General features: G+C 65.1%; 4 protein-coding genes across 9 annotated transcripts; 2 read left to right on the plus strand and 2 right to left on the minus strand.

Annotated features, from left to right (window-relative positions):
• The first annotated feature begins 857 nt into the window (after positions 1-857).
• Positions 858-5,655, plus strand: MAD2L2 (mitotic arrest deficient 2 like 2). Its single transcript, XM_072828393.1, has 9 exons — positions 858-978; positions 1,236-1,287; positions 1,478-1,596; positions 2,591-2,662; positions 3,168-3,268; positions 4,022-4,116; positions 4,425-4,498; positions 5,040-5,132; positions 5,354-5,655. Exons 2-9 carry the CDS (start codon positions 1,248-1,250, stop codon positions 5,393-5,395), a joined length of 636 nt encoding a protein of 211 aa, XP_072684494.1. The 5' UTR covers positions 858-978; positions 1,236-1,247; the 3' UTR covers positions 5,396-5,655.
• A 156-nt stretch (positions 5,656-5,811) lies between these two features.
• FBXO6 (F-box protein 6) lies at positions 5,812-11,988 on the minus strand. Its single transcript, XM_072828392.1, has 6 exons — positions 11,861-11,988; positions 9,977-10,269; positions 7,959-8,085; positions 7,446-7,541; positions 6,416-6,551; positions 5,812-6,241 (listed from the first exon to the last, which is right to left on the minus strand). The coding sequence occupies exons 2-6, from the start codon at positions 10,239-10,241 to the stop codon at positions 6,011-6,013; spliced, it is 855 nt and encodes a 284-aa protein (XP_072684493.1). The 5' UTR covers positions 10,242-10,269; positions 11,861-11,988; the 3' UTR covers positions 5,812-6,010.
• A 1,683-nt stretch (positions 11,989-13,671) lies between these two features.
• On the minus strand, positions 13,672-19,314 carry LOC140634445 (F-box only protein 44). Of its 5 annotated transcripts, none has more exons than XM_072828398.1 (7): positions 19,164-19,314; positions 18,386-18,508; positions 17,620-17,908; positions 16,081-16,207; positions 15,815-15,910; positions 15,575-15,710; positions 13,672-14,751 (listed from the first exon to the last, which is right to left on the minus strand). In XM_072828398.1, the coding sequence occupies exons 3-7, from the start codon at positions 17,882-17,884 to the stop codon at positions 14,608-14,610; spliced, it is 768 nt and encodes a 255-aa protein (XP_072684499.1). In that variant the 5' UTR covers positions 17,885-17,908; positions 18,386-18,508; positions 19,164-19,314; the 3' UTR covers positions 13,672-14,607. The 5 variants fall into 5 exon arrangements, with proteins under 5 accessions (XP_072684499.1, XP_072684501.1, XP_072684497.1 ...); XM_072828400.1 differs by lacking the exon at positions 19,164-19,314 and adding an exon at positions 18,963-19,080 and having other exon boundaries at positions 16,110-16,207; XM_072828396.1 differs by lacking the exon at positions 19,164-19,314 and adding an exon at positions 18,963-19,080.
• A 133-nt stretch (positions 19,315-19,447) lies between these two features.
• Positions 19,448-24,689, plus strand: FBXO2 (F-box protein 2). Of its 2 annotated transcripts, none has more exons than XM_072828395.1 (6): positions 19,448-19,607; positions 22,439-22,816; positions 23,236-23,365; positions 23,437-23,532; positions 23,961-24,099; positions 24,239-24,689. In XM_072828395.1, exons 1-6 carry the CDS (start codon positions 19,586-19,588, stop codon positions 24,371-24,373), a joined length of 900 nt encoding a protein of 299 aa, XP_072684496.1. In that variant the 5' UTR covers positions 19,448-19,585; the 3' UTR covers positions 24,374-24,689. The 2 variants fall into 2 exon arrangements, with proteins under 2 accessions (XP_072684496.1, XP_072684495.1); XM_072828394.1 differs by lacking the exon at positions 19,448-19,607 and adding an exon at positions 20,710-21,777.
• Positions 24,690-25,614: the final 925 nt, after the last annotated feature.

Below are 25,614 nucleotides of genomic sequence, written 5' to 3' on the forward strand. Positions count from 1 at the left end.
AGAAGTCAGGACTGGGTTGATATTCCAACCGTGTGGTTTTGGCGAATGAGCGGGATGTCTCCGAGCCTGTTTGCCATCTATAAAGTGGGTGTGGAAAATGGGTTAAGGAGGGAATTAAAGAAATCACTGCTGGGTAAATGTCCGATCTATGCCAGTGATGATGATTTTAATGCTATAGGGTTATTAAGTCCCAGGGGCCTCCCGGCCCTTGCAGAGCCCGTGTCCCCGGGGGCTGCACTGGAAAGTGGCGGCCGAGGCCGACCCCGCGCACCGCCTCGGGCAGCCTGCTTGCCCCTTCGGGACGTCGTTCGCTCGCCTGTAAAGTGGGGACAAGCCTAGCAGTCGCCCCGCGGGACTGTGCTGAGGATGTGCTGGGGATCCGCCGGCCACCCAGCCCCGGCCTGGCGCACGCCTGGCGCCCTCGGAAGGGCGGTAACCCCCGGCGGCACCTAGTTCCCGGGCGGGGGCGGGGCGGGGCGGGGCGGGGCCGGCGGATTCGCTGTCGGTTGGGCAGCTGAGGCCGGGAGGGGGACCCCAGTGGAGGTCGCTGCGCTCACCCGGGGGCGCCCGCCCCGGGGCCCCGCCAGCAGCGCCCGCCCGCCCGCCCCTCGCAGCGCGGAGACCGCCCCGGGGCACATGCGCAGCGCGGCCCGCGCAGGTGTCCTGCCTCGCGCGCCCGGGGCGGGGCCTGGGCGGGCGGCCGCGGCCTTCTCCCGCGCGGGGACCCTGCGCCCCGCCCCCCGCCCAGGCCCCGCCCCCGCCGGGCCCCGCCCGGGCCCCGCCCCCGCCGCCCGGCCGCCCCCGCGGTTGGCTGGCGGCGGAGTGGGCGTGGCCGAGGCCGAGGCGGGCTCTAGGACCCGCCGGAGCCCCGCGGACGTCACCGAGCGGCGTCCGGGCCGCGGGTTGAGCGGGAGGCGCGAGTGTCCGGCCGGGGGCTCCCCGCGGGGGCCGGGCCAGGCGTCCCCGGGGCCGCAGCCGGTACGCGGGCGGGGGGGCGGGCGGGCCGCCGCGCGGGGCCTTCCGGTCGGCGGGTCCGCCTCGCGCTCGTGGGCCTGCGCAGCCCGCCGGGCCCTCGGGGCCGAGCCCTCCCGCGAGCGCAGCTCCGGCCTTGCCCACCGGCGGGGGGCGCAGCCGCTGGCCTCGACCGGGACGCCGAGTGCCCGAGTGCCCCGGCGGAGGCGGCGGCCCCGCGACTGCCCGGACCGTGGCACTAGCCCCGCTCCCGCCCACCCTAGGTGACGGCCAGGATGACCACGCTCACGCGCCAGGACCTCAACTTCGGTCAAGGTGGGGAGGCGGGGCCTGCGGGCGGGGGCGGGGGCTGCAGCGATGGGGGCGGGGCCTGGGGGCGGGGCCCGCAGTGATTGGGCGGGGCCTGCCGTGATGGGGCGGGGCCTGCAGCGATGGGGGCGGGGCCTGCGGGAGGGCCCGGGCCGGGCCGGGGGCCCCCGAGCTCTCCCGCTTCTGTGCCCCCCAGTGGTGGCCGACGTGCTCTGCGAGTTCCTGGAGGTGGCCGTGCACCTCATCCTCTACGTGCGCGAGGTGTACCCCGTGGGCATCTTCCAGAAGCGTAAGAAGTACAACGTGCCGGTGCAGGTGAGTCTCCACGCCGCGGCCTGGGCCACCGGGTCATCCCCGAACCCCAAAGTGGGTAGAGGGTGGATGGTGAACCCTCCTCCCACTCCCCAGCGGCCTGGCCTTGCCTTCCGGTCCCCAGCCCACCCGACGGCCTCCTGCCCCTCCTGCCTGGACTTTTCTTTCCATCCCCTCGGACCTGGGAGTTCCCCTTGCCCCAGTTAGGGACCAGGCCCTGGGGGTCAGACTTGCCCCTGGGGCATGGTCGAAGTTTGAAAGGGCTCCTGAGGTTGGTGAATGGTTCCTCTATAAACCGCAGGGACCTTCTCTCTACCATCGATGCTATGGGTGGTTTTAGGTTAAAAGGCAGACAAAGCAGTAACATGTGCTCCCCCCCCCCCCCCCCCCCCCCGCACCCGCCCACTCACTAGAAGTGCAGGCCCTTTAGGCTCTAAGTAAACATTAGAATAATTCAGTGGCCCCGATGCTGGGAGGTGGTGGGAGCTTGAAGGGTATTCAGGGAAAAGGAAAAAAGAATAGCATTTACCAAGCACCTTGTGTCCTGGGACCTTATCTCACTTTGTCTCAACAAGATCTTCCACAGATGAAATAAAGCTCAGAGAGGTTAAGAGATTTGCCTGAGAACACATAGCTCTTAGTTTCAGCACGCAGTTTTTAAAAATTGATTTAATTTCTGGATCCCTTCCCTGGGAGAAACGCCTGCATGCCCAAATACACACAACTTAGGGACTTTGGCCCCTGGAGGAGCCCACGGAGCCCACATTAGAAACGCCCACCACTATATTAAGTGCTAATGTTGAACTAAATCCTCGTCTTCTAACTTCTCCCTCTCCCTGGATCATTTGCAGTTCTTAGCTCCATGATGGGAAGTCAGGGTCTTGGGCAGGGAGCCCCAGGGAGCTGCTGGCCTCTCCCCCTGGGCTCCCGGAGGGGTGGCAGGGGGCTTCCCCGTTGGTGCCTTGGGCCTCACCAGCCGTCTTGGGGTTGTGTGCAGATGTCCTGCCACCCGGAGCTGAACCAGTATATCCAGGACACCCTGCACTGTGTCAAGCCCCTCCTGGAGAAGGTGAGGGCACCAAGTCCCCCAGCCTCCCTGCCCCCAGTCTGCTCCTCCTGCACTGCAGGACACGGTGATGCTGGGACCGTGCGGGGTCCCCATGCTCCGCACCCAAAAGCCTGTTTCCTGTACCCTGGAGACCAGCCTTGCCCAGGGACAGACCCCAGGGCAGGGGGGCCCTGGTTCCTGGAGTTGGCCAAGTGGCACTTGCCCCGGAGGGTTCTGGATTTTTCCCACATCTCTTTCTCTCCCTGCCCTCCAGTTCTGCTAGGCTTGTTCCCTCAGGGTTTCCTCCTTGTTTTGTCCTGCCCCTAAGAGGTACCCCCATGGGGCCCAGGCATCCCCTTCCCTCTTGGTCTGTACCCAGCAGGGGTGCCTACCTGAACTTCTCAGGGGCCCTCAGCCTGGAAGCCGAGCGGCGCTGTGAGTGTGCCCTCCCATCCTTCCTGGGCAGGGCGGTGGTGGCGGTGGGTGGGCTACCCCGTTCTGGAGTAGGGGGTTCCTGCCCTTGCAGAATGATGTGGAGAAAGTGGTGGTGGTAATTTTGGACAAAGAGCACCGCCCGGTGGAGAAATTCGTCTTTGAAATCACCCAGCCTCCACTGCTGTCCATCAGGTAAGCGGCCTCTCCCTGGGGTCCTGGCTGGCTGCTGGGAGGCCCTGAAACAGCCCTGGCGCTCACCCCGTTAGGGCGCTCACCCCGTGAGGGCGGCGTCCTCAGGTTCCTACTGGGCTGCCCCACGCCTCTTTTCCTTCCTGCCTCTTAGGGCCCCTGTGAAAGCCCACCTCCTCCGGGAAGCGGGTAAAGAGGAGAGTGACGAGGCAGGCCATCCTCACAGGGCCTGTTAGGGCCGAGCCACGGCCGGCCGCCAGGGGGTCTCCATGTAACCCGAGGTGTCCACACTGGAAATCCGTAGTATCGCTGACTGGCTGGTTCTGGCCAGGGTCCCCCAGCAGGTGGCACAGCCAGGACACAGACCCAGTTTCCTGACTTCCCAGTCACACATCCAGCCCACAGTCAACCAGAAGCTGACCCTGGGCCCTGTGTCGGCGGGTCAGCGGCCGGCTTCCCGGGGTGAGGTCAGGGCACCGGAATCGCCTGCTTGCTGTGTGGCCTCGGGCAAGCCCTTCCTCTCCTTGGCCCTTTCCAGGCTTCCTGGGGTGTGCGGAGGCTTGGGCTGCGGCCTGGTTGTCAGGCTGGGCTCCCTGTGGCCTGGTCTCCAGGTGATTTTACGTGTTGCAGACAAGGGAGGTAGCCGGGCCCCCAGGAGCGCACGCACTCAGACACAGAGGAGGCTCTGCCCCCAGGGCCGATTGCCTGCTGGTGAGGGGTGCCGCTGTGATGGGAGACCCTCCTTTTCCCCTCCAGCTCAGATTCCCTGCTGTCTCACGTGGAGCAGCTGCTCCGAGCCTTCATCCTGAAGATCAGCGTCTGTGATGCGGTCCTGGACCACAACCCCCCAGGTGTGCTCACCCCCCGCCCTCGTCCCGGGCGTTTCCATGGCTTCTGTGGCTTGGTCTGCATTCAGGTCCCTGCTCAGCTGCAGCAAGCCGCCTCTCTTCCTTCCTGCCTTTTAGAACCTCTGGAAGCCCACCTCCTCCAGGAAGCTACCCTGACTCCTCCCTGGGTTGTCTCCCAGCTGACTGTGCTGCCTGGCCCTCGGCTCACAGTCTTCCCCTCTGGGCACTGCCAAGCCAGCTCGGGAGGGGGGAGCCCTGACCGGCAGCAGGCAGGAAGTGGCCCAGCCTTGACCAAACTCTTGCCTCTTCAGGCTGTACCTTCACAGTCTTAGTGCACACGAGAGAGGCTGCCACTCGCAACATGGAGAAGATTCAGGTCATCAAGGTGAGATGAGAGAGGTCTGGGAAGGTGGGCAGGAGACAGCTGGCGGGCTCTGGAAACCAGGGGCCCGAGCTCGGAGTGGGCGGGGATGTTGCCGCCGTTAGTGGCAACATTAGTGGCAACGGCCATTAGTTAGTGGCTCGTTAGTGGGCGGGGATGTTGCGCCTGGCATCCAGCGGGTTTAGCTGTGTGTTAACCGGGTGGCCACAGGCTCGCCGTGCCCCGCCTGGGCCCTCAGCAGGGGGTGGCGCCGTGCCTGCGGCAGCCGGCCCAGCACAGCTCCCAAGAGGCGGGGGGCTCTGCCCACCAGTTTCGCAGCTGGTGCTGGGGGCTTGTTAAACCACTTGGGTTCCCAGCCCAGCTCGGACCCGAGACCCGGCCTCGCCGGTGGAGGACCCAGCAGTCTGCAGAGCTGGGACCTCCCCAGTGATTCTGCGGCTCCCTGCAGCCTGAGGACCCCAGCTCTGGGCGGGGGGCAGCAGCGTGAGCGCAGGCCGCTCCCGGCCTAGCCCCGTCCACCTCCCGACCTCTGTCCCCTCTCTAGGACTTTCCCTGGATCCTGGCAGATGAGCAGGACGTCCACATGCACGACCCCCGGCTGATACCACTGAAAACCATGACGTCCGACATTTTAAAGGTGAGCCGTACCGCAGGTGTGCTGAGGCCTTGCTGGAGGCCTGTGGCTCGAGGCTTGGAGATGACCAGGGAATGCCCGGGCTAAGGCCCAAACCCCGTTCTCTTACCGGGTGGCTGCGCCATACAGCCCCAGCCGCGGGCGGAGCTGCGTGCCAGGGGCCAGGGGGTGCCGTCCTCCACTGGCTGTCCTCCTGACCCCGGCTCTTTACTCCTGTCCCCTAGATGCAGCTCTACGTGGAAGAGCGAGCTCATAAAAGCAGCTGAGGGTGTGAGTGGCCCCGGCAGGGATGCTGCAACGGCTGGACGTCGGCCGGAGCCCCAGCCTAGGGCAGTGCTGCGGGGCCACCCTGGTTTCAAGTGCTCTTACTGCCTCGGGGTATGGACCGGCCCCCCTCCAGCGCGGCGGGCTCAGGTCTGGCTGCCTTCGTGGACGGATTCGCCCCAGGAGGGCAGGGACGATGCTCGGACCTGGATTCCTTATCTTAGCTCCTGCGGTCTGGCCGGTCAACACGGTCTGTCTCAAATACTGTGCTGTGAGTGGTTTCAATAAAGGGCGCCAAGGGCCGAGCTGGGCTGTCCCCAACCGGAGCGGGGAGCGCAGGAGCAGCCGCTGGCCGGGGGGAGGGGCTGCTTCGCCGCCTCAGTGCCAGGGCCTCCCGCCACCAGACCCAACCCCACGCTGGTCTTACTGAAAACGTTTATTGTCACAAAATGTCAGAGTACGTGACGGAGTTACCGCCAACTGGTGGGTTTGCTCCAGGCTGGAAGTGGGGCAGCAGCTCCCCAGCAGGGCCTTGCGCCCAGCGCAGCCTCAGTGGAGGGCACTGCTGCGGGTGGTTTGGTCCAGACACAGGACGGAGGAGTGGCTAGCAGACACTGTCAGTGGAGTTGAAGCGAGGAGGGCAAGCGGGCGGCCCTCTCCCGGCCCTGTGTGTGCTCGGGCTGAGCGGGGAACCGGGCCGGGTCCCCGGTCACCTTAGGGCCAATGACGATGCTGCTGTTGGTGACGCGGGGCCCGTACCAGCCCGCCCAGAACTGCGTGTCCTGGCCTCCGTGCTGGAAGAGGATGTGGCGGACGCCGGGGGGGTAATCGGAGAAAGTGTGCGAGACCTGGCAGGAGGGCAGGGGAAGAAGTGATCGTCAGGGCTGGGGAGGGCACAGGTGGGGCGGCAGCTCCACTGGGGAGGAGCAGGGAGGCCGGGAGGCGGGGGCTCCAGGCCTCGGTTTCCTGCCGTCCTGGCCCCGGAGAAGTGGGTGGTGAGGGGCAAGCAGGTGAGGCCTCACCTCCGTCCACTTGGCGCTGTTCCACTGATCGACGGTCACAGGCGGGGGCTCGAAGGAGGCCAGGACGATGTAGTCGGCGGAGGCCAGCTGCACTCGGATGTGGTAGGTACAGCCACAGTCGGCTCTGGCCGCGAACCTGAGGGAAGGGGGGGCTCAGGACTGCGCGCCCCAGACGGAAGGCGGCCCTGGAGGCAGGCCGCTCACCCACAAACTGGAGCCCTGAGGCGGACCGTCCTGCCCTGCCCGAGGCCCAGCTGACTTCCCAGCTCTCCGGGCCCTCCTGTGTCCCTGGGGTAAGCAGTGTGCGGGGCCGCGTCGGGGCCGAGTGGCAACTCCTTTGGGTGTCCAGTGAAGACGTCCCCTTAACAAAGCAAAAGGCTCTCCACAGAGATAAAGGCCTGGGCAGTGGGAGCTGTGTCCCTGGACCTTGTACTGGATCAGACTGGGGATTCCGTGGGAGATTCTAGGGGTGGCCTGTGTGATGGGGCTGGTACAGGGCCCACCTTGTGCTCAGCCCTGCTGTCCACACCCCTGTAGCTCTGCGCACTCCTCAAACCCCACCCCCTGCCTTAGAATGGTGGCCCTGGGGCCCCACGGGGATTGGGGTCCTGCTTCTGCTGTGGGCCACGCCAGAACCTTGTACAGCTCTGGCACAGAGCAGGAGCCTGGGAAGGAGCAGAGGGCTGCACAGAGAAGGGGCAGGGGAGGCAGGCACAGAAGGCCTGTGAGCAAGGTCCAGGGCGGCTGGGTCCGGGTGTCTCTGGTGCTCTAGCATCAATTTGTGACAATTTATCTGTAGGCCTCAGTCTCCCCATCTATAAACTGGAATTAACACATGCTGATGCAGGAAGGCCAGGAGGTGTGAGCGGGCCGAGGGCTGGCTGGCGGCAGGGGCATGTGGGTGCGGGGCCAGGTGGGCCGGCCGCCGGGGCAGCCCCACCCTAGGACTTGGCTGGGCAGAGTGGGCGCAGCCTGTCGGTGCTCCCGGGAAGATGAGGGGACAATGCAGAGCGTGGCCGGCCCCACTCACCAGTCCTTAACCACGATTTCAGGCCGGACCGTGTCTAGCAGCTCCTCCCAGTAGCCCTCGGCCTTGAGGTCCACCAGCTGGGACTTGAGGCACATCCTGTGGAGCAAAAGGAAAGGCTTACGCTCCCAGATGTGCTTGGCATGGCTGGCCCAGCACTGTCCCCTGACTGCAGGACTGCTGCCCCTGCTGGTGCTGGCCTATGGGAAACACGCACTTGTGTGGCGGCCTGTGGTCTAGTTCCATGAACTCGTGTTCCTAGAGGAGGAACCTGCAGACCCCCCGACTTGCCCTAATCACCCAGGGGCTCTCGGCCCTTATTCTTCACCCCCCACTGCTATGAATCTCGGCCACCGAGTTCTCCTGCTCTAAGAAGTGAGAGACTCTGAGCCTGTCCGGGAACCACCTTCCACCTTCCTCGAGCTGCACAGACAGGCCCTCGCTCTGGCCTGAGATTTGGCAAGAGTTGTCCCAACCCTCTTCCCCTCCACACTGCAGCCCGGTGGTTTATCTTACTCATAAGATGTGACAAAGTACTTCTTGACTTTGGAGTCAGGAAAATCTGTCCCGTGGTCTCCAGGGAGGCTCTCCACCTTCCATTCGTCTCCCCCATTGCAGTCAATTTGCCAGGACTTCATATCCTCTAGGGAGAAGCAGAAGCCGAGGTCAGAGCCCCGTGTAAAGATGCGGCCGGGTCCTTCCCGCCTGGGCTGGGCTTGCTCACGCTCACATCTCAAGGCGTGTACCCCAGCTGGGCCTCGGGGCGCCCGACAGAGTGCCCTTCCTCCCAACACGTTTCCACCTGTGCCGCCGTCACGTGTGGTCTGGGGCTTCCTCCCTCCCACCCTGTCCCTGACTGGCCTGACTCCTAGCATGAGGCTGGTGGGGGGGGCGGCGGGGGAGCATTACCAAAAGGCTAAACTAGCATTTCCTTCCTTTTACGTTGCTGAGGGGCTCCGGGAAACACCGAAGTTTCAGTTCTCAAAACGCAGTTATGAGGGGCCGGTGATGACGCTTCTGTCCTTAATGACAAGTCTGTTTGTCCCAGTGCAAACCACTCACTTGACTGCCATCTCCCCTGACACCCTAACTCTAGCTGAGATCTGAAGGGCCCCAAAGACTGATTCACCGGCTTGCCGCTGGGTCACGGGGACCCCCTCTGCCCAGGGCGGGAGGGCTAACCGACAGTGGGCATCCTGGGCTGGCGGCACACAGTAACCCTGTATTCTCACTGGGCTGGCCTGGCAGGTCCCGTCTCCCCCTTCAGGCTGAGACAGGAGGACCTTAAAAAAGCCCAGCGGTGTTTCTCTACCCCGGCTTTCCAGAACAATCGCCGAGGGAGCTTTTCCCAATTGGTCCTGTGCTCTACTAGGAGCCGGCACCCACTCCCCAGGCCCCGCGGCCTGCTGCCAGTAGAGAACGAGAGGAGTGACCCAGAAATCCAGGAGTGGGGCTGTGCCGAGCAGAGGCGAAGGAGAGACCTAAGCTAGACAGCTGCCAGCCCAAGCCCAGCATGATGAGGGCTGCAGGTGGGCTCTGGGGAGCTGTGAGCTGAGCTGGCAGCCCAGCGGGGCAGCTTCTGAGTGGGATCTGGGGCAGGCAGAGAGATGGAGCGTGTGAGCCACTATCTCTGGGGCCTCGGAGGGGCCCGAGCGCCTGCATCAGGACCAGGCCCTGGCAACTGGCCGGTTCTGGATCTTTGGGTGGGACGCTCATCCTGGGTCCCCATCTATAAAATGGAGCCAACCCTACTTATTTGGCCAACTCCTGGGGTCCTCGTGAGGATCAGGAGAGAAAATCGACAGGAGAGGGATTCTCAGTGTACACACTGTGCTTGCACTGATTGTTGCTGAAGCCCCAACGTGAAGTTTGGTGCCTGGTGTATAGTAGGTGCTCAATGAAAGGAGAAAAAAAAAAAAACCCTGGCAAGTACAAGAGAACATTAAAAGCTAAACAGAGACTTCAAATGATGTGCATGCAGTCACATCTGGAATTCCTCATTTCCTTCCTCTGGGTCACGGGGACAGTGGGAGGGAATGACCTTTGTGAACCCCGCAGCCAGTGAAGTCCAGGTCCTGGCACGGGGGAAGCCCTCCATGCACGTCAGGAAGCTTGGACCATGCTGGAGCAGGGGGGGGAGGTGAACGAGCAGTTGGTTCGTTCATTCCACAAACATTTTTCGAGCACGGGCTATGTGAAGGCGTCACTGGGGACATTGGGCAGAGTGGCGAGCAAGACCCATTAGGCCCCTGGACCTTGGAGCTTGTGGCAAAGAAACAGCCCTGCCGCCCCGAGCGAGAGCAGAGGCTCGCAGGTTCTGACAGTGCCGTAGAGGTACTGAGCAGGGCGGACGGGACAGAGGTGCGGGCGCGACAGAGGTGCGGGCGCATGGTGCTGAGGCGGGGGACTGGGGCGGGCGTCCGGTAGGTGCTAGGGGTGTGCGAGAACACCCCAGATAGTGTGGGAACCCCAGGGGCGGAGGCCCTGAGCTTCAGGAAAGGGAGGGAGGCAGCCCTGGGCGGCCCCCAGCCCACCTTCAGCACACGGGTTGCGCAGGAGGTTCCGGCGGAGACTGCACAGAAAGAAGAAGATCTTCCAGTCGGCCACAGGCTGGTCCCAGTCCTCGGTGATGAAGCCCTCCTGCAGGCACTTGCGCTTCCAGAGGGTCACCAGGTCGATGAGGTCCCGCCAGAGGCTGCAGACCGGGCGGCAGCGCAGCAGCAGCTGGCGGGCGGGGATGTGCGTGAACACCTCCAGCAGGATGCTCTCGGGCAGCTCGTTGATGCTGACCAGGGCCATGGCGGGGGCGGGCGGGGCGCACACAGGCCTGTGGGGGCAACTGGTTATGACCCCGACCCGGGACCTGGGACACAGGACCCAGGGGCTCCTCATCCTCTTTTGCTTTGTGAAACAAGAGGGGTTTGAGCACCTTTCCAGGACTTAGTAGGCTGCAAAAATGTGGAGTGGTCACCGTTACGTGCATTTGAAAACATGTGATAAACATTAAGAAGGACTTTAGGAGCTAATATCTAAAGAGGCCCTCTCCCAGTAAGAAAATGATTGCTAAATTTTAAGTTGTTGGGCCCAGTGAGCTGGCCCCTGTCTGCGGCCCCTGCAGGAGGTCGTGGTGACGTTCTTTTAGTGCTGGCAACTCAGCGTTAGTCTGGGGATGTACTAACGGCTTTAGGGTGTTGGTCACGGCTTCCCTAAGGGGTGGGGCTAGTGCTGGCGACCGCATTCCTCTCCCAGGTCGCGCACTTTGGCCTGGAAGCCCGATGTGATGAAACTCCCTCCTGGGGAGCACCTCCGCCTCCGTCCCGGCTCGGGCATCAGGCCAGGACCCACTCCCAACTGCTCAGACACCGCACAACAGATTGAGGGACCCTGAGCAAGGCTGCCCGGGCTTGGACCCCCGGCCTGCGTGGCTAGCGGGCGAGAGAGGCCAGGCCTCCCAGCCTCCGCAGGGCCCGGAGGACCGAGCCGGTGCAGGTAAAGCTCTCCGCCCGGGGCCGGCGGGGAGGTGCTGCGGAGCGTCCAGGGCTTGGGCTTCCCTCCCAGCAGCTGTGGCCGCCGCCGCCAAGAACACCGGGTTTTGGAGATTCCCGCAGGGCCAGCGGCGGAGCCCTGCCCCGGGGAGCCCTGCCCCGCTAGCCGGGTCACTGAGGGCCCCGGTGGGGGTGGGGGGGCAGCCCCGTCCCTCACGGGCCTCGTCGGCCCCGCACCGGCTCCAGGACACGTCTCGTGTCGCACGGAGCCTCGGCCAAGGCTCGCGGGGCTCGCGGGGCTCTGGAGGCCTCGGGCCGGGCGCGCCTCCCCGACACGGCCCCGGCGGCAGTGCTGATGCGAAGGGTCCGAGCGGCCCGGGCCCCCGCGCTCTCAGGAGGAACCGCAGCCGCCTCCAGGGTCCGGGCCGCCGGGTGTGCGGCGCGGCGCCTCCCGACACCCCCGGGGCCCCGTCGCTGGGCGGGGCAGAGGCGACCGGGAGGACCGGCCCCGCCCGCCCGGTCCCGCGCGCACCTGGTCACCCACATCCGCCCCCTGCTTTCCGCCGCTCGGGGGGCCGGGGCGAGGCGGGCGGGGCTGCCGTGTGCGGCCCGAGGCCCCGCGGGCACCGTCCCCGCGCCCACGTCTCAGTTCCGGGCTGAGCGCGCCCATTTCTCAAACGCGGAAGCTGAGGCCCGGGGAAGCGCGGTGCCGCCCAGGGCCCGCGGGCGTCGCTGCCCGGAGGTCCCGACCCGCCCGGCCGGCGCCCCCCCGCGAGGTGCGGCCCGCGTCGCTCCCCGGCCGCGCTCCCCCGAGTCGGGGCCAGAGCCCGGCCCCGCCCCGCCCCGCCCCGGCCGCCGCCGCCGCCCCGGAGGCCCCGCCCCGCCCCGCCGCCCCGGGGCCGCGCCGCGCCCGTCCCCCGGCTGGGCCGCCACCTGGACGCGGGCTCCGCGCCCCACGGGACCGGAGCTCGGGGTCCGCCTGGGGCCTGCGGCCTCCGCTGCGCTGCCGGCTGTCGGGCCCCGCCCCGCGTCACGCGCCGCGCTCCGGGCCCGCCCCCGGCCCCGCCTCCCCGGCCCCGCCCCCGGGTCCGCTCGCCCCGCCCCCGCCTCCCGGCACCGCCCCCGCCCCCGGGCCCTCTCGCCCCGCCCCCGCCTCCCCGGCCCCGCCCCCCGGGCCCGCTCGCCCCGCCCCCGCCAACCCGGCCCCGCCCCCGCCTCCCCGGCCCCGCCCCCGGGCCCGCTCGCCCCGCCCCCGCCAACCCGGCCCCGCCCCCGCCTCCCCGGCCCCGCCCCCGGGCACGCTCGCCCCGCCCCCGCCCCCCGGCCCCTCCCCCCGGGCCCGCTCGCCCCGCCCCGGAAGTCAGCGTCTCCCGCCGCCGCCGCGGGGACCCCGTAGCCTGAACCTGTCTCCCCTGCGGGGGCCCCGCCTCCCTCGGGGGATTCCCAGCCTTCTCCTCGCCGAGCCTCCACCTCTGCGCAGCCCACGCGGGACTCTTCACCAGTTCCTTCGCTGTGCGGAGGCGTGCGGGCCTCCCGTCCTACCCCCCCTCCCCTCCCGTGCTAAACCCCCGCAGCTCCCCTCCCCTCCCACCCCCTACCCCTCCCCTCCCACCCCTCCCCTCCCCTCCCACCCCCTACCCCTCCCCTGCCCTCCCACCTACCTCTCCCCTCCCACCTCTCCCCTCCCACCTCTCCCCTCCCCTCCCACCTCTCCCCTCCCCTCCCACCCCCTACCCCTCCCCTCCCTTCCCAGCCCCCCACCTCTCCAGGCCCTTCCTAACCCCCCATTACTCGCCACTTCCCCCCACCCCACCCCCACCCCACGGAGATTACTGAAACTCTGGGCTGGATCCTGGCTTTTACCTTCATGAGGGCATGACCTCAGGTAGGGCTCAGTTTACTCAAAGGTGAAAACTTCTCTGCGTTTTTTAATTTAATTTTTTAAAATTTTTATTTATCTACAATAGTCACACAGAGAGAGAGAGAGAGAGAGAGAGGGGCAGAGACATAGGCAGAGGGAGAAGCAGGCTCCATGCACCGGGAGCCCGACGTGGGATTCGATCCCGCGTCTCCAGGATCGCGCCCTGGGCCAAAGGCAGGCGCCAAACCCCTGCGCCACCCAGGGATCCCTTCTCTGCGTTTTTGTCATTAATTCCTTTCTTCCCTCGACAAGTCATCAAGCACCTATGTGAGGCCACCACAAAGGGTCGTGCAGGCTGTGCACTGCGCAAGGGTGCCTGGCCCAGGCCACCTCGTTGACCCATCAGGGCTGCCCGTCCCCCAAGGGGGCCTTTTGCTAACTCGCCCTTAGGGCTAGGGAGTGGTGTCCCTGCCATGGCCGAGGCCCCCATCCAGGTACCATTGAGGTCATTGAGCACCTACTGTGTGCTACGAACCGTTCTCAATGCTTTGGCCTCAGCTAATGTCAGGGAAGCTCTTGGCAGAGTCAGACACCAGCGAGCAGTGCTGCGATGCACCGCACGTCAGCGTATTCGGGGGCCGCCTAGATACGCAGGCGCACCACCACCCCAGCCTTGCGGCCGGGCCTCCCGAGGGCTGCTGGGCGAGACGCTGGCCGCGGATTAAGGGGTCTGTACTAGGCCCTGGCCCTGCCGTAGTCTGGCTCCTGCGTGTCAGCCATTCCCCGTACCTTGGACAGAAGCCGCCCGGCTGTGCCTCCTGCAGGTGCAGGGCACGACTTCCCACGAACCTCGCCTTTCCTCCCAGAAACCACAGGGCACAGGTTGGGCTGGGAACACCTTTTATTTAGCTGCATGCAGCAGGGGCAGAATCAGAGCACTGCTTCCTTCCAGCAGCAGGGAGAGGCAGGGGTGCCCTCAGGCAGGGAGGGGGGGCTCTGGGGGTGGCGGTTCCAGGGCTGGGGGAGAGCATCCCAAGCCGCAGGGGAGCTGGCCGAGGCGTGGGGCCGACAGGTGGTCCTTGAAGGCCAGCCACTCACCTCACCCAGGGCTTCCGTGCCCCACTCCTAGAATCAGGGTCGAACCCTACCCCCCACACACCCTGGGTTACCATGCACAGGATTCCAGGGGTCTTTGGAGACCCAGCCCCCCCACGTGATGCCCATCTGACTTCTGGGACTTCCTGGACAGTGGGGTCAGTCCAGGCCTGAGCCTCATCCCCTGAGTCCCCTCTCTGAGCAGGCAGGCCGAGCAAGGAGCTTGGCGGTGACAGAATGGGACAGAAGACAGGCCGGCACAGCCCCCGTCTGCTCCCAGGTCCGTCGAGCCACACGGTCACCTCCCAGCGTCGGCGCCAGCCAGGGTGTCCTGACTGTCCCTGCTCTGAGGGTCCCCAGTGGAGACAGGGAGCGAGGGCCCCGGAGGGGAAGGCAGAGACACACGTCTGGGTCATCTAGGTGGGCACCTGAGCCTGAGGAGCACTCTGGGAGGAGCCCGCGAGAATACCTCGCACCTCCCCAACAACAGGGGCCCCGTTTCGTAGAGGGGCCCCCTGCCCTCATCCAGGTTGAGACCTTGGGCCTGGAGCACTGGCCCCCCGTGGCCTGTGAGGGCCACACAAACTGAGAGTCTCCATAAAATAGGCAACGGGGGGTCTAAGGTGAACTAGGAGGTCTGGGGGAGCCTGGTCCCCCTCCCCGTCCCTAACCCAGCCCTTCCCTGACAGCAGTCAGGGTGTGGGGGATCAGAGCTTGGGGGGCGTCAAGGCAGCGGGGGCCCGATGGTGATGCTGCTGTTGGTGACCCTCGGGCCGTACCAGCCGGCCCAGTAGTGAGTGTCCACGCCGCCGTGCTGAAACCAGATGTAGCGGACGCCGGGCGGGTAGTTGGAGAACGTGTGAGAGACCTGGGTGGGGACAGGGGGAGGGCGTGAGAGAGGTCAGGGGGCAAGGAAGGGGCCAAGGTCTCACTGCCAGACCAGGAATCGGCAGATCTGAGTTCTCGTCCGAACCCTGTGGTTTTGGGCAAGCTACTTCCCCTCTCTGCCTCAGTTTCCTCATCTGTAAAATGGAGCACAATCTTCCCAGGGGCACTCCACAGGATGGCCCAAGTGCAGCTCAAAGTGCAAAGGCACTGAAGGGAACTCTGCAAGCTGCCAAAAGATGTCCGATTACGGTCATCGCTGGGCACGCGTGGCTATTTAAGTTGCAATTCATTAAAATCGGATAAAATTAAAAATTTAGTTCCTCAGTCACAGCAAACACTGGCTCGTATTCCAGTGTTCCATGGTCGCATGGGGCCGTCGACTACCGTACTGCACAGATGCAGACACAGACCGTTTCTAGCACTGGTCAGATCCGCAAACTATGGCCTAGGGGCCCACTGCCTGTTTTTGTAAATAAAGTTTTATTGGAACACAGCCAGGTCCATAAAACTGCGTTCGCTGCACAACAGCAGCGTCGAAGAGGAGTCACGGTGACAGAGACAGCTCGGCCGGCAAGGCCTAAAATACTTGCTTCCGGCCCGTTAAGAAAACGTTTGCCGCCCCCCGGTCTAGAGAGTAGTCAGAGCCGACGTTCGTGACCAGGAACGGTCAACCGTCTCGGACGTGGCTTTACCAGCGTCTTTTCCCGGGTGAGAAGCAGCAGAGCTGGGATGTGAACCCAGGCCTGTGACTGCAGTCTCGGCCATGGGCGATATGCCACCTGCCCTCTCCCTGGCCCACACACCTCCCTCCACTTGGCATCGCTCTTCTGCTGGATGGTTGCCGGGTCTGGCTGGAAGGTCCCCAGGGGTGCGTGTGCTGACGACAGGAGCTGAACGCACAGCTGGTACTTGGACCCGCAGTCCGGCCTGGCTGCGAACCTGCGGGCAGAGGGAGGGCCCATCAGGGCCTGGGAGATGGGGGGCGGGGTGGGGCGCCTGAGTGGCAGGCCCCCCTCCCCCAGACCCTCGCCCCAGGCACTCACCAGTCCTTGATCTCGATGTCCGGCCGTGTGGTGTCCATCAGCTCCTCCCAATACCCTTCGGCCTTGAGGTCCACCACCTGGGACTTGAGGCAGGTGCTAGGGGCGGGCAGAAGAGTGGGAGGGGCTGGGGCTCAGCATTAGGGCACTGGGGCGGGGGTGGGGGGTGGGGGAGAGGGCTAGGACTGCCCTTCCCAGAGAGGAGACCCTGGGGTGAAGTGACTTGGGTTTCCCCCCCACCCCAAGACTTCCCCAGCCTTGGATCTTACTAATAAGAAGTCACGAAGTATTTCTTGACCTGGTCATTGGGGAATTCCTTCCTCTGGTCTCCAGAGAGATCCTCCACCTTCCACTCATCACCTCCATTCACGTCCAGGCTCCAGAATTCAAAGCCCTCTGGGCAGAAAGCAGAATTCACATCACAGGGACGCCCCCCCAGGGGTCTCTTTCTAGCCGGTGCCCCTTTCCCCCCTGGATCCTCTCCCTGTATCTCAGCAGCTGGCCTCAAGCCTCAAGCTGTGGGACACTGCAGGTCAGCGGGGGCTGCCTCCTATCAGGTGCTTCCTGTGTGCCCAGCACCACGCTAAGTGGTTTGCACTGGGAATCCCAAGACACGAGCCATGGGAACGACCAGACCCCTCTGTCAGAGAACGCTGTGACGCCAGCGAGCCAGATCTGGGGCTGGTGGCTCTACCAACACTGGGCCGCGTGACCTTAGATAAGGTGCTTTCCCTCTCTGAGCCTGGGTCGTGTCCTCTGTGACCTGGAGTTAAGAACAACAAGAGCTGGCAAGCTTTTTCTGTAAAGGACCAACATATTTTAGGTTTTGTGGGCTACCTACTATCTCTTTTGCAGTCTTTTTTTTTATTTTTTATTTTTTTTTTATTTTATTTTTTTATTTTTTTAATTTTTTATTTATTTATGATAGTCACAGAGAGAGAAAGAGAGGCAGAGACACAGGCAGAGAGAGAAGCAGGCTCCATGCACCGGGAGCCCGATGTGGGAATCAATCCCGGGTCTCCAGGATCGCGCCCTGGGCCAAAGGCAGGCGCCAAACCGCTGCGCCACCCAGGGATCCCTTTTTATTTTTTTTTAAATAACCATTTAAAACTCCCAAAACTACTTTTAGTTCCTGGGCCAGATTTGGCTCATGGACCATCGTGTGCCAACTGCTGGTCAAGAACATGGCTGTTGGGGAGTCAAGTGAGGCAGGCATCTGAAAGCTCTGGACAGCTTGGAGTCATTTCATTACCACTGGCTCCAGGATTGGGCACACAATGGGGAATGAGGCTCCCAAACCATCCCAATGTTGAGCCGAGGAGTTACAACACGGTAAGGGAAAAAGGGGGGTCTAGACGATGTAGAGGATTTACCTGTTGTTGTAATATGCTGGAAAGAAGACTGGATCCCTCATTCTTCCATAAGTAAAATCCCCTTTCCACTCTGGGGGAGTCCTAGTGAGCTTAGCCCTGGAGTCTGGGAAGCAGGCCAACAAAATATGGCTCTGACTTCCTGGTCTTGTGTCTTGGGCACACGTAGTCCCAACTGGACAACAGTCCCTCTCCCACAAAAGGTCACTGGGGAAATAATCTTAAGGATGGATTACAAAAATGCCACTCTTGGCTTCAGTTTGCCCATCTGAAAAACGGGAACGCTAGCAGCACCTACCTCTTAGGATTACTGTGAGAGGATTAAAGGCGTTAAACCATCCCAAGTGCCTGGCTCATAGTGAATGCATAGTGAAAGTCAGCTCCTATGGTGACAGTGTATGCGCCGGGGGCATACGCCAGACCCACTGCGCACCCCACCTTCAGCACACGGGTTGTGCAGCAGGTTCCTGTGGAGGCTGCGTAGGAAGTAGAAGATCTTCCAGTCGGCCACAGGCTGGTCCCAGTCCTCGGTGATGAAGCCCTCCCGCAGGCACTTGCGCTTCCAGAGGGTCACCAGGTCGATGAGGTCCCGCCAGAGGCTGCAGACCGGGCGGCAGCGCAGCAGCAGCTGGCGGGCGGGGATGTGTGTGAACAGCTCCAGCAGGATGCTCTCGGGCAGCTCGTTGATGTTCCCCACGGCCATGGCGCGTGGCTTCTGGACGCCCCCCTGTGGTTATTGGAAAGCTCCACTAGACACGGGCCGCCTCCCCAGAGCTGAGCGTGTGCAGCCGCCCAGGGTGGAGGGTGGAGGCCGTCCCCATCCCCATCCCGGCGCTGCCTTTACTACCTCGGGGAAATTCACAGCGCCTCTGCGAGGTTTCCTCCTCTGTAAAATGGGACCAAGAGGGGGTACTGAAACGGTTCAAGTGATGTGACACAGCAGATGCTCGATAAAAGGTGATTGATTTGGGGGCATCTGCCTTGGGCTCAGATCATGATCCCAGGGACTTGGGATGGAGCCTCAAGCCGTGCTCCCTGCTCAGCGGGGAGTCTGCTTCTCCCTCTGCCTCTGCTCCTGCTCTCTCTCTCTCTTGCTCACTCTCGCACAAATAAATAAAACTTTTTTTTTTAAGGTGATTGATTTTACTGTCACCTCACAACAGCCCCTAAAGGATGCTAAGGAGGCCCAGAGGGGTGCGAATACCTGCCCAAGGTCACCCAGACGGGGGCAGAGGACGGAAAGACTCTTCTGTGACTCTAGGGCGAGCCGCTTCAGATAGGCCAGGCTTTAGAGCGTCAGTGACAATGCGCAGTCCCCGGAACCGTCCTGCAAGTCCTCAAACGGAGGAGGGAGAGGGGCTGAGGCTGGAGGCAGGGGGGCCACCGCCACCGGCTCTGACGCAGGTCCTAAGAGCTCAGCGACCTTCTCAAGGCCGCAGAGTAAACGACCCGCACAGCCGGGATGGGAGAGGGGTGGGCGATGGGGAAAGGCCCTTCCTGCGCTCCGACCTCCGTGCCGGGACCCCCGCGCCCCTGCGGCCTCGCACCTCGCGTTGTGGCTTTAAATGCCCTCCCGCCCCCCCCCCCCCCCGCCCCAGCCGGGGATCGGACCCCTGAGCATGCAGTAGCGACCCCAGCCCGGGCTCTCGGCCGCGCCGCGCTGCCCTCCGAGGCCTGGGCCTTGTCCGCGCCGGGCCTCCCTCCCGCAGCGCCCGGAAACCCCCGCGCCCCCCGCGCCCCCCGCGCCCCCCGCGCCCCCCGCGCCCACTCCCCACCGTCACCTGCGCTCGGCCGCGGCTGCGCGGTCCGGCTCCGGCGTGGGGCTCAGCGGGCCTCGGCCTGCTGAGCTGGAGCGTGCGCCCAGCCCCCGCCCCCAGGCCCCGCCTCGCCCCCGGCCCCGCCCCGGCCCCGCCCCCGCCCGCCCGGCCCCGCCCCGGCCCCGCCCCCGCGCCGCGTCCCCCACCGGGACGTAGGAAAATTACCTGGGGGGGGCGCGTGGAGGAGCCTCGGTCCCGTCCCTCCCTCCTCCGGGCTGCGCGCCCCGCACCCCCCGCCCGACCCAGACTCGCGGCCCCTCGCCTCCCCCCGCGGCGCCCCTGGAGCGAGCTCCCAGATCGGACCCCCCGTCCCGTTAAAAGACCCGAGTCTCGACCTCTCCCGGCCTCCCGGGTCCGCCGAGGAGCCCGCGGGCTCGGCTGGGGCCGCCGCTCCCGACTGCGGGGCGGCCCGGCGCGGGGCCAGAGGCGGGGCGGGGCGGGGGCGCGGGCGCGGGCCTTTAAGAGGCGCGGCCCGCGGGGCCCGACCGAGACGCGGGCAGCGCCTGGACTCGCCGCCGCCGCGGGACTCGGGCGGCCCCGCAGCCCGCAGCGCTCGGCCCCTCCTCTCCAGGCCGCCCTCCGCAGCGATGGACGGGGACGGTGAACCAGGTAGCGGCCGCCAGCCCGACGCGCTCGCCCCGCCCGGGAGGGGCCGCCCGCTGCGGAGACGGGGCACGGGGAGCCGGGGGGGCCCGACGCGGGCGCCGCACACTGTCCCCCGCGCAGAGCACGGTCCCCCGTGCGGCCGGGCCTGCAGAGTGCCAGGCTCCCGGGTCCTGCTGGGGGGGGGCAGAGGAGTATCCGCGGTCTGGTGCCCGCCTCTCCGCTTCCTGGGGGGCCGCTGGGTCGCGGCTGGGGTGACCTGCGATGACCTGGGATGCAGAAGGCTCTAAGCCTCTTTCTTCCATCAACTTCTCTCATTTGCCAGCTGGGGCCCTTGAGTTGTCTGTATCCCCACGATTTCTTGGGGCTCCTGGCCTCTCCCCACCCCACCCCAGTCGTCCTCCTGGGCTCCCCTGTCTGCTAGGGCTGCTCTCCAGCTGGGTGGCCGTCTCGGAGAGTTGGGGCACGGCGGTCGCCTATGCTCAGGGCCCTCTGAGACTGCCCAGTCATCTCGTCTGGCACCCAAGACCCCCTCGCCCCAGCTCTTGAACTCCCTGCTGAGTCTGTAGGGTTGCCTGCTGAGTCAGGGTGGGAACAAGACCTGCCTGCACATTCCCTCACCCCTGCCCCAGCGGGCCCGGCCGAGACTGGGTGGTGAGAGTGGGCCCTGCTTGGAGGAGGCCTCAGGAAACCCTGAGGTACGCTCAGGTGGCCAAGCCTCTCACCTCCAGCCCTGAAACTCCCTGCTCCCAATCTGTGACCCCCTTGCCACACCCTCTACAGGGCCCCAGCGTGGGCTCCTGCGTTTTCCCAGGGCTCAGCTATTCCCTGGACTCCAGGGCCCAACGCAGGTGAGTGAGTCAGCCTGGGAGGCAGCTTCCAGGGCCCAGATAACTTTCCGACAGCAACAATGTGGGGAGTTGTGTGTGCTGGAAAGGGGTGGGGGGGCCTGTAATCAGATCTGGGGCCTGGAGTGCCAGGCCTGAGGCCAGGAGAGGGGACTGGGCAAGGTGCACCTTTCGGGGGAGCATCAGGTGTCCACCAGGGCCAGGGCAGGGCAGGGCAGGGGGAGGGGTGGCGAGGTGAGGATACTGGGCCCAGCTCCCCAGAGAGCTGCGGGCAGCAGGACAAGCAGGTGATGTGGCTTCGGGGCCTGGCGTTTCCCTCTGTGCACACCCATTGTGCTCCGGTGTGACTTGGGGGAAGCTAGTAGGCCTCTCTGGGCCTCAGTTTACTCTTTGCAAAAGAGAAAGGAAGGAAGAAAGCTAATAATGAAGGAAAGTGCGATGCTCGGTTAGATTCACTGAAAGTTTATGAGGACGGACTGCGCGCTCTGGGCTCCGAAGAAGAGGTAAACCCTGCTTCAGCTTGAGGGTCTCACCGTGGGAGGGGGAGAAAATGCTGCCTGTGGGGAGGGAGGTGAAGCGCTGCAGGCCCGGGGTCCTGGCAGCACCCAGACTTGGGTCTGGCCCTGGTCCGTTCCATCCCTTACTGCTCAGCCTGTTTTTACCGCCGCCTGGGCTTTCCAGGCTGCAGCCCGGACCCCTGCCCCCCATCCTAGGTCTGAGAGCCCTGGCCTTCCCCCTCACCCGGAGTGGCCCCATCTCCCCGCCACCGTGTCCTCCTCCTCCAGAGACCTGTGCACTCAGGATCCGCTTACTCAAGCTTCTGAGGGCCCGGCTGAGGCCGGCCAGGTTTCAGGACACAGTCCAGCCCACGGCTCCTGACATCCGTCCACCTCCTTGCAATTTAGCGTGCCCTGGCCCCTCCTCGGGGATCGGAGCCTCAGCGCTGTGGGAATGGCCTGGCACCCTGATCACTCCCCTTTCATCGAGAGGGCGAGGAAACCGAGGAAACGGAGGGCTGGGATGGGAAAAGAAGGGAGTGAGAGGATCTTCCTTCCTGCAGGACACTCACTACGTCTCCCCGTTCCGTCTCCCAGTTCTTTCTACGAGCCCCCTCGTCACACGGCTGTGCTCCCTTCCTTTCAGGCCTCAGATCCCCACGGCCCTGCCCTCGTACTAGCAGTGTAACCTCGTCAAAATCAAAATCCTAGCGGAGCCGCCAAAGTCAGCACATTATTTCATTGAGGGCATGGTGGTTAATGGCGGCCCTGGAGCCGGACTGCCTGGGTTCAAGTCCAGGCCCCGACCACGCATTCGCTGTGTGATCCTGGGTTGGTATCACCTCCCTGTGCCTCGGCTGCCCCACCAACAGCCGCGCCTGGAACAACCTCGGGGAGATGCCATAAGGATTTGGAGTAAAGAAGCCGCTTAGAACAATGCCTAGCTCTTGCTTAATGCCCAGTAAACATTAGCTGCTGACAGCGTGCCAGGGAGGGTTCCAGATGCCAGGCACCGGGATGCAGCAGTGAGTGTCCCGGACCCAGTTCCGGTGCTCTTGCCCTCAGTCTAGTCCCCAGAGAGGTGTCTACAAGCCAACCCGCGCCCTAGGACAAGAGCTAGGAAGGACGGGAGCTCCACAGTGAGAAGCTGTGGTGGTAGGAAGCCCAGGAGCACTCCCCAGAGGAGGCAGGGGAGCGGGGGTGTCGGGCCCTGCAGGGATGTGTGATACAGGGATGGACGCGCTCACAGTCACACTGTCGGTTGCCGCTGTCCGCTCGGGTTTTGCGGGCCGCAGGGACCACCGAGGCCTCTGGGGCCACTGCGGGCCTGGCCTCCCCGGGCCTCTCCCACTGGGCCCCAGTCCCCCCTGGGCACCAGTCTCTGGACGCAGGAGCTGCGCGAGGGTGCGTGGGGGGCAGATACCCGACACATGGGGGTTCTCAGGCTTGGGGGGGACAGTCTGAGCCGAGCCACCCCCACCCCCGCCTGCAGAGAGCGTGAGCCAGCCGGAGGAGGAGGTGAGCCCGGAGGGGCAGCCGGAGGAGGCGGAGGCGGCGAGCGGCGGGGAGGAGCGGCCCGAGGCGGAGGCGGGGGCGGAGGCGGGGGCGGCCGCGCACCTGGACGAGCTGCCCGAGCCGCTGCTGCTGCGCGTCCTGGCGGAGCTGCCGGCCGCCCAGCTGGTGCAGGCCTGCCGCCTGGTGTGCCTGCGCTGGAAGGAGCTGGTGGACGGCGGCCCTCTCTGGCTGCTCAAGTGCCAGCAGGAGGGGCTGGTGCCCGAGGGCGGCGCGGAGGGCGAGCGCGACCACTGGCAGCAGTTCTACTTCCTGAGCAAGCGGCGGCGCAACCTGCTGCGCAATCCGTGCGGGGAAGGTGAGGGGCCGCCCGCTCCCGGGACCCTTGTGCACCGCGGCCCAGCAAGCCTGCCCCCCCCCCCACGGCTAAACCAGGGGAGAGCGCGGCCCCACGCCCCGCGGAGCGCCCCCAGCAAACGCGTCCCCGCTGTTGCGCTCTGGCCGCCTGCGCCCTGGGGGCCCCCTTCCTGGGTCCTTCCACCCTGGGCGAGCTGGGGCGACAAAGGCCCTGTGGCCGACGCCCCCAGGAGGGAGAGAGACTCTGGGGGAAGGACAGGAGTGCCCCCAGCCTGCGCGCACCTGCGCGCACCGTGACCTGCGCGCCCCCACCTTGCGAGTACCGCCTCCCCCTGCCCCCCAGGTGTAGGAGCAAGAGCAGCCCCTCCGCAGCCGCCGCAGGGCGTGGGTGACCAGGGTGGGGCTGTCGTGTTCCCACAGAGGACCTGGAGGGCTGGTGCGACGTGGAGCACGGCGGGGACGGCTGGAGGGTGGAGGAGCTGCCCGGAGACTGTGGGGTGGAGTTCATCCACGATGAGAGCGTCAAGAAGTACTTCGCCTCCTCCTTTGAGTAAGCAGAGGGGGGATGGAGGGCCGAGGGGGGAGAAGGGCCTGCTCTCCCTCCTAACTCCAGTTCCCCAGGTGGTGTCGCAAAGCGCAGGTCATCGACCTGCAGGCCGAGGGCTACTGGGAGGAGCTGCTGGACACCACTCAGCCTGCGATCGTGGCGAAGGACTGGTGAGCGGCCGGGGATGGGGATGGGCCAGGGCCGTGGGGAAAGGGGGGACGGGGAGGAGGGGGCAACATGGAGCCGCCCCCTGCCCCAGGGGCCACGGCCTCCTGCCTGGAGCGGCTGTGGTCCCGGGATGCCCGGGATTGCAAGAGAAGGTGGAAACGCACCTCCCCTCCGGACTCTTAGGTGCTGGCAATTAAAAAAAGCAGAACGTGTCACCGCGAACTGCCTTTTAGCCTCCAAAGTTGGGTCTGGCCCACCCGGGGTGTCGTCCTTGGGTTTGGGCCTGGGCGAGTCCTTGCTCTCTCTGGCCTCAGTTTCCTTATCTGTCAGCCGGGGATGTGGGCGGAACCCACGGGGCGGGGTGGGGCAGAGAGGAGAGCCGGGGCAGGCCGGGCCGCAGTGGCGGCCACTCGCTCCCTCCCTGGGGCAGGTACTCGGGCCGCAGCGACGCGGGCTGCCTGTACGAGCTCACGGTGAGGCTGCTGTCGGAGCACGAGGACGTGCTGGCCGAGTTCAGCAGCGGCCAGGTGGCTGTGCCCCCCGACGGCGACGACGGGGGCTGGGTGCAGGTGAGCCCGCGGTTGGGGGCGGGGCCTGGGGCGAGGGGCGGCACCCACCCAGGCTGAGATCCCGGCGGGCTAGTGCACCGGGGTGGGTGGCCCGGGGAGGCCCCAGGGCCCTAAGCTGACCCTCCTGCCTCGGCCTCAGATCTCCCACACCTTCACCGACTACGGGCCCGGCGTCCGCTTCGTCCGCTTCGAGCACGGGGGCCAGGACTCGGTCTACTGGAAGGGCTGGTTCGGGGCTCGGGTGACCAACAGCAGCGTGTGGGTGGAGCCCTGAGCCACCCTGTCTCCGACCTCGGCCGCCCCGGAGGGCCAGAGGCTGGGGTTACTTAGGCCTTAGCTGGTAGCATCCTCATCTGCCCCACCTGCACCCCCACCTGCACCCCCACCTACTCCTCTCCCGCCCTATCGTCCAGCCCCACACCCGGAAGGAGCGGTTGTGTTGGCATCTATCTGCATCTGGAAAATAAGATGGGGGAGGGTATGGGCCTGGGCTGGGCCCACCGCTGGATCCCCTGCACCTAGCACAGTGCCTGCCACAAAGTGGGCGCCTAATAAATATTATTTGTCCAAGGAAGGAACGAATGAACAAACGGATGAGCGAACCCCGCTCCCTTTGCATCCTTCTCTGTCTCCCGAGGGCCCCGGGCCCAGCCTGGAAAAATACTTGGTGGGGCTCCAACTGCTCTGGTTTCCAGGGGCCCTTGGGCCGGTGCAGAGCCAGCCAGGCCCGGGCGGGCCGGACAAAGGCTGGGATTGTGAGGGCGAGGAGTGGGGAGCTGGGCCTGGCGCCTGACTGACACCCAAGCTGCCCAGAGGCCAGAACAGGGTGTGTGTGTGGGGGTTGCCCTCCAGACCTCTCTTGATCCCCTCCAGTTCCTTTCTGAGGGCAGGATGGGCGGGGCAGCACCTCACCGGGAATACAAATTCCCCCGGGCCCAGGGATGGATGCCAGCGCCGGGGTGGGGATGGGGAGATGGGCAGGGCGGCTGGGGGAGCAACCTGGTGCCCTCTCAGTTCACGCGCACCTCATGCTGTCCTTGCGGGCCCGGTGTTGGACTGAACGGGAGTCATCAGCATCAGGTGTCTGATGGTTTCCAAGCCCTGCCCAGAGGCTGGCCCCTAGCACCGCTTGAGCAGAAGGGGCAAGGGTGGGGTGCCAGGGAGTTTTTTTGCCCCCCCCCCCCCAGCAGCTCTCAAACCCAGTCCTTCCCCAGGACCCTCAGCTGCTGGTCCCCGGACGGTGGGAGTGAGGGGGGCCTCCACACACTGTTGCTCTCCTCTCAGAAATGGTGAGGAATGACATTGCCGAGGCCCCCTCCAGCTCTCCTTTGGTTTGACCCTGCTGTCACCTGCTGGCCAGGGGGGATTGCAGGTGAAGCTGGGCCACCTGCGCGTGTTCCCGGTTCACTCATTCACTTCCCGAGTCCGGAAGCCCCAGCCCTGGGGCCAGGCTCTGTGCAGGGTCTTGAGGTTCCAAGGGTGAGGGAGACCCTTCTTGTCCCAGAAGGACGAGGC

Source organism: Canis lupus, chromosome 5 (assembly GCF_048164855.1).
Source record: "Canis lupus baileyi chromosome 5, mCanLup2.hap1, whole genome shotgun sequence".
In the NCBI taxonomy this organism is placed as follows: domain Eukaryota; kingdom Metazoa; phylum Chordata; class Mammalia; order Carnivora; family Canidae; genus Canis; species Canis lupus.

What these genes read in the sequence shown, in the direction of transcription:
- MAD2L2 (XM_072828393.1), top strand. Translation starts at nt 1,248, where the DNA reads ATGACCACGCTCACGCGCCAGGACCTCAACTTCGGTCAAG. An exon ending in AGTACAACGTGCCGGTGCAG is followed by an intron (nt 1,597 to 2,590) that starts GTGAGTCTCCAC and finishes GGTTGTGTGCAG; the next exon opens with ATGTCCTGCCACCCGGAGCT. An exon ending in TCAAGCCCCTCCTGGAGAAG is followed by an intron (nt 2,663 to 3,167) that starts GTGAGGGCACCA and finishes CTGCCCTTGCAG; the next exon opens with AATGATGTGGAGAAAGTGGT.
- FBXO6 (XM_072828392.1), bottom strand. Translation starts at nt 10,241, where the DNA reads ATGGCCCTGGTCAGCATCAACGAGCTGCCCGAGAGCATCCTGCTGGAG. An exon ending in TACTTTGTCACATCTTATGA is followed by an intron (nt 7,542 to 7,958) that starts GTAAGATAAACC and finishes TTTGCTCCACAG; the next exon opens with GATGTGCCTCAAGTCCCAGC. An exon ending in GAAATCGTGGTTAAGGACTG is followed by an intron (nt 6,552 to 7,445) that starts GTGAGTGGGGCC and finishes CCCTTCCCTCAG; the next exon opens with GTTCGCGGCCAGAGCCGACT.
- LOC140634445 (XM_072828398.1), bottom strand. Translation starts at nt 17,884, where the DNA reads ATGGCCGTGGGGAACATCAACGAGCTGCCCGAGAGCATCCTGCTGGAG. An exon ending in GCACAACCCGTGTGCTGAAG is followed by an intron (nt 16,208 to 17,619) that starts GTGGGGTGCGCA and finishes CTTTCTGCCCAG; the next exon opens with AGGGCTTTGAATTCTGGAGC. An exon ending in TACTTCGTGACTTCTTATTA is followed by an intron (nt 15,911 to 16,080) that starts GTAAGATCCAAG and finishes GCCCGCCCCTAG; the next exon opens with CACCTGCCTCAAGTCCCAGG.
- FBXO2 (XM_072828394.1), top strand. Translation starts at nt 21,696, where the DNA reads ATGGTGGTTAATGGCGGCCCTGGAGCCGGACTGCCTGGGTTCAAGTCC. An exon ending in CATTCGCTGTGTGATCCTGG is followed by an intron (nt 21,778 to 22,438) that starts GTTGGTATCACC and finishes CCCCGCCTGCAG; the next exon opens with AGAGCGTGAGCCAGCCGGAG. An exon ending in TACTTCGCCTCCTCCTTTGA is followed by an intron (nt 23,366 to 23,436) that starts GTAAGCAGAGGG and finishes CCAGTTCCCCAG; the next exon opens with GTGGTGTCGCAAAGCGCAGG.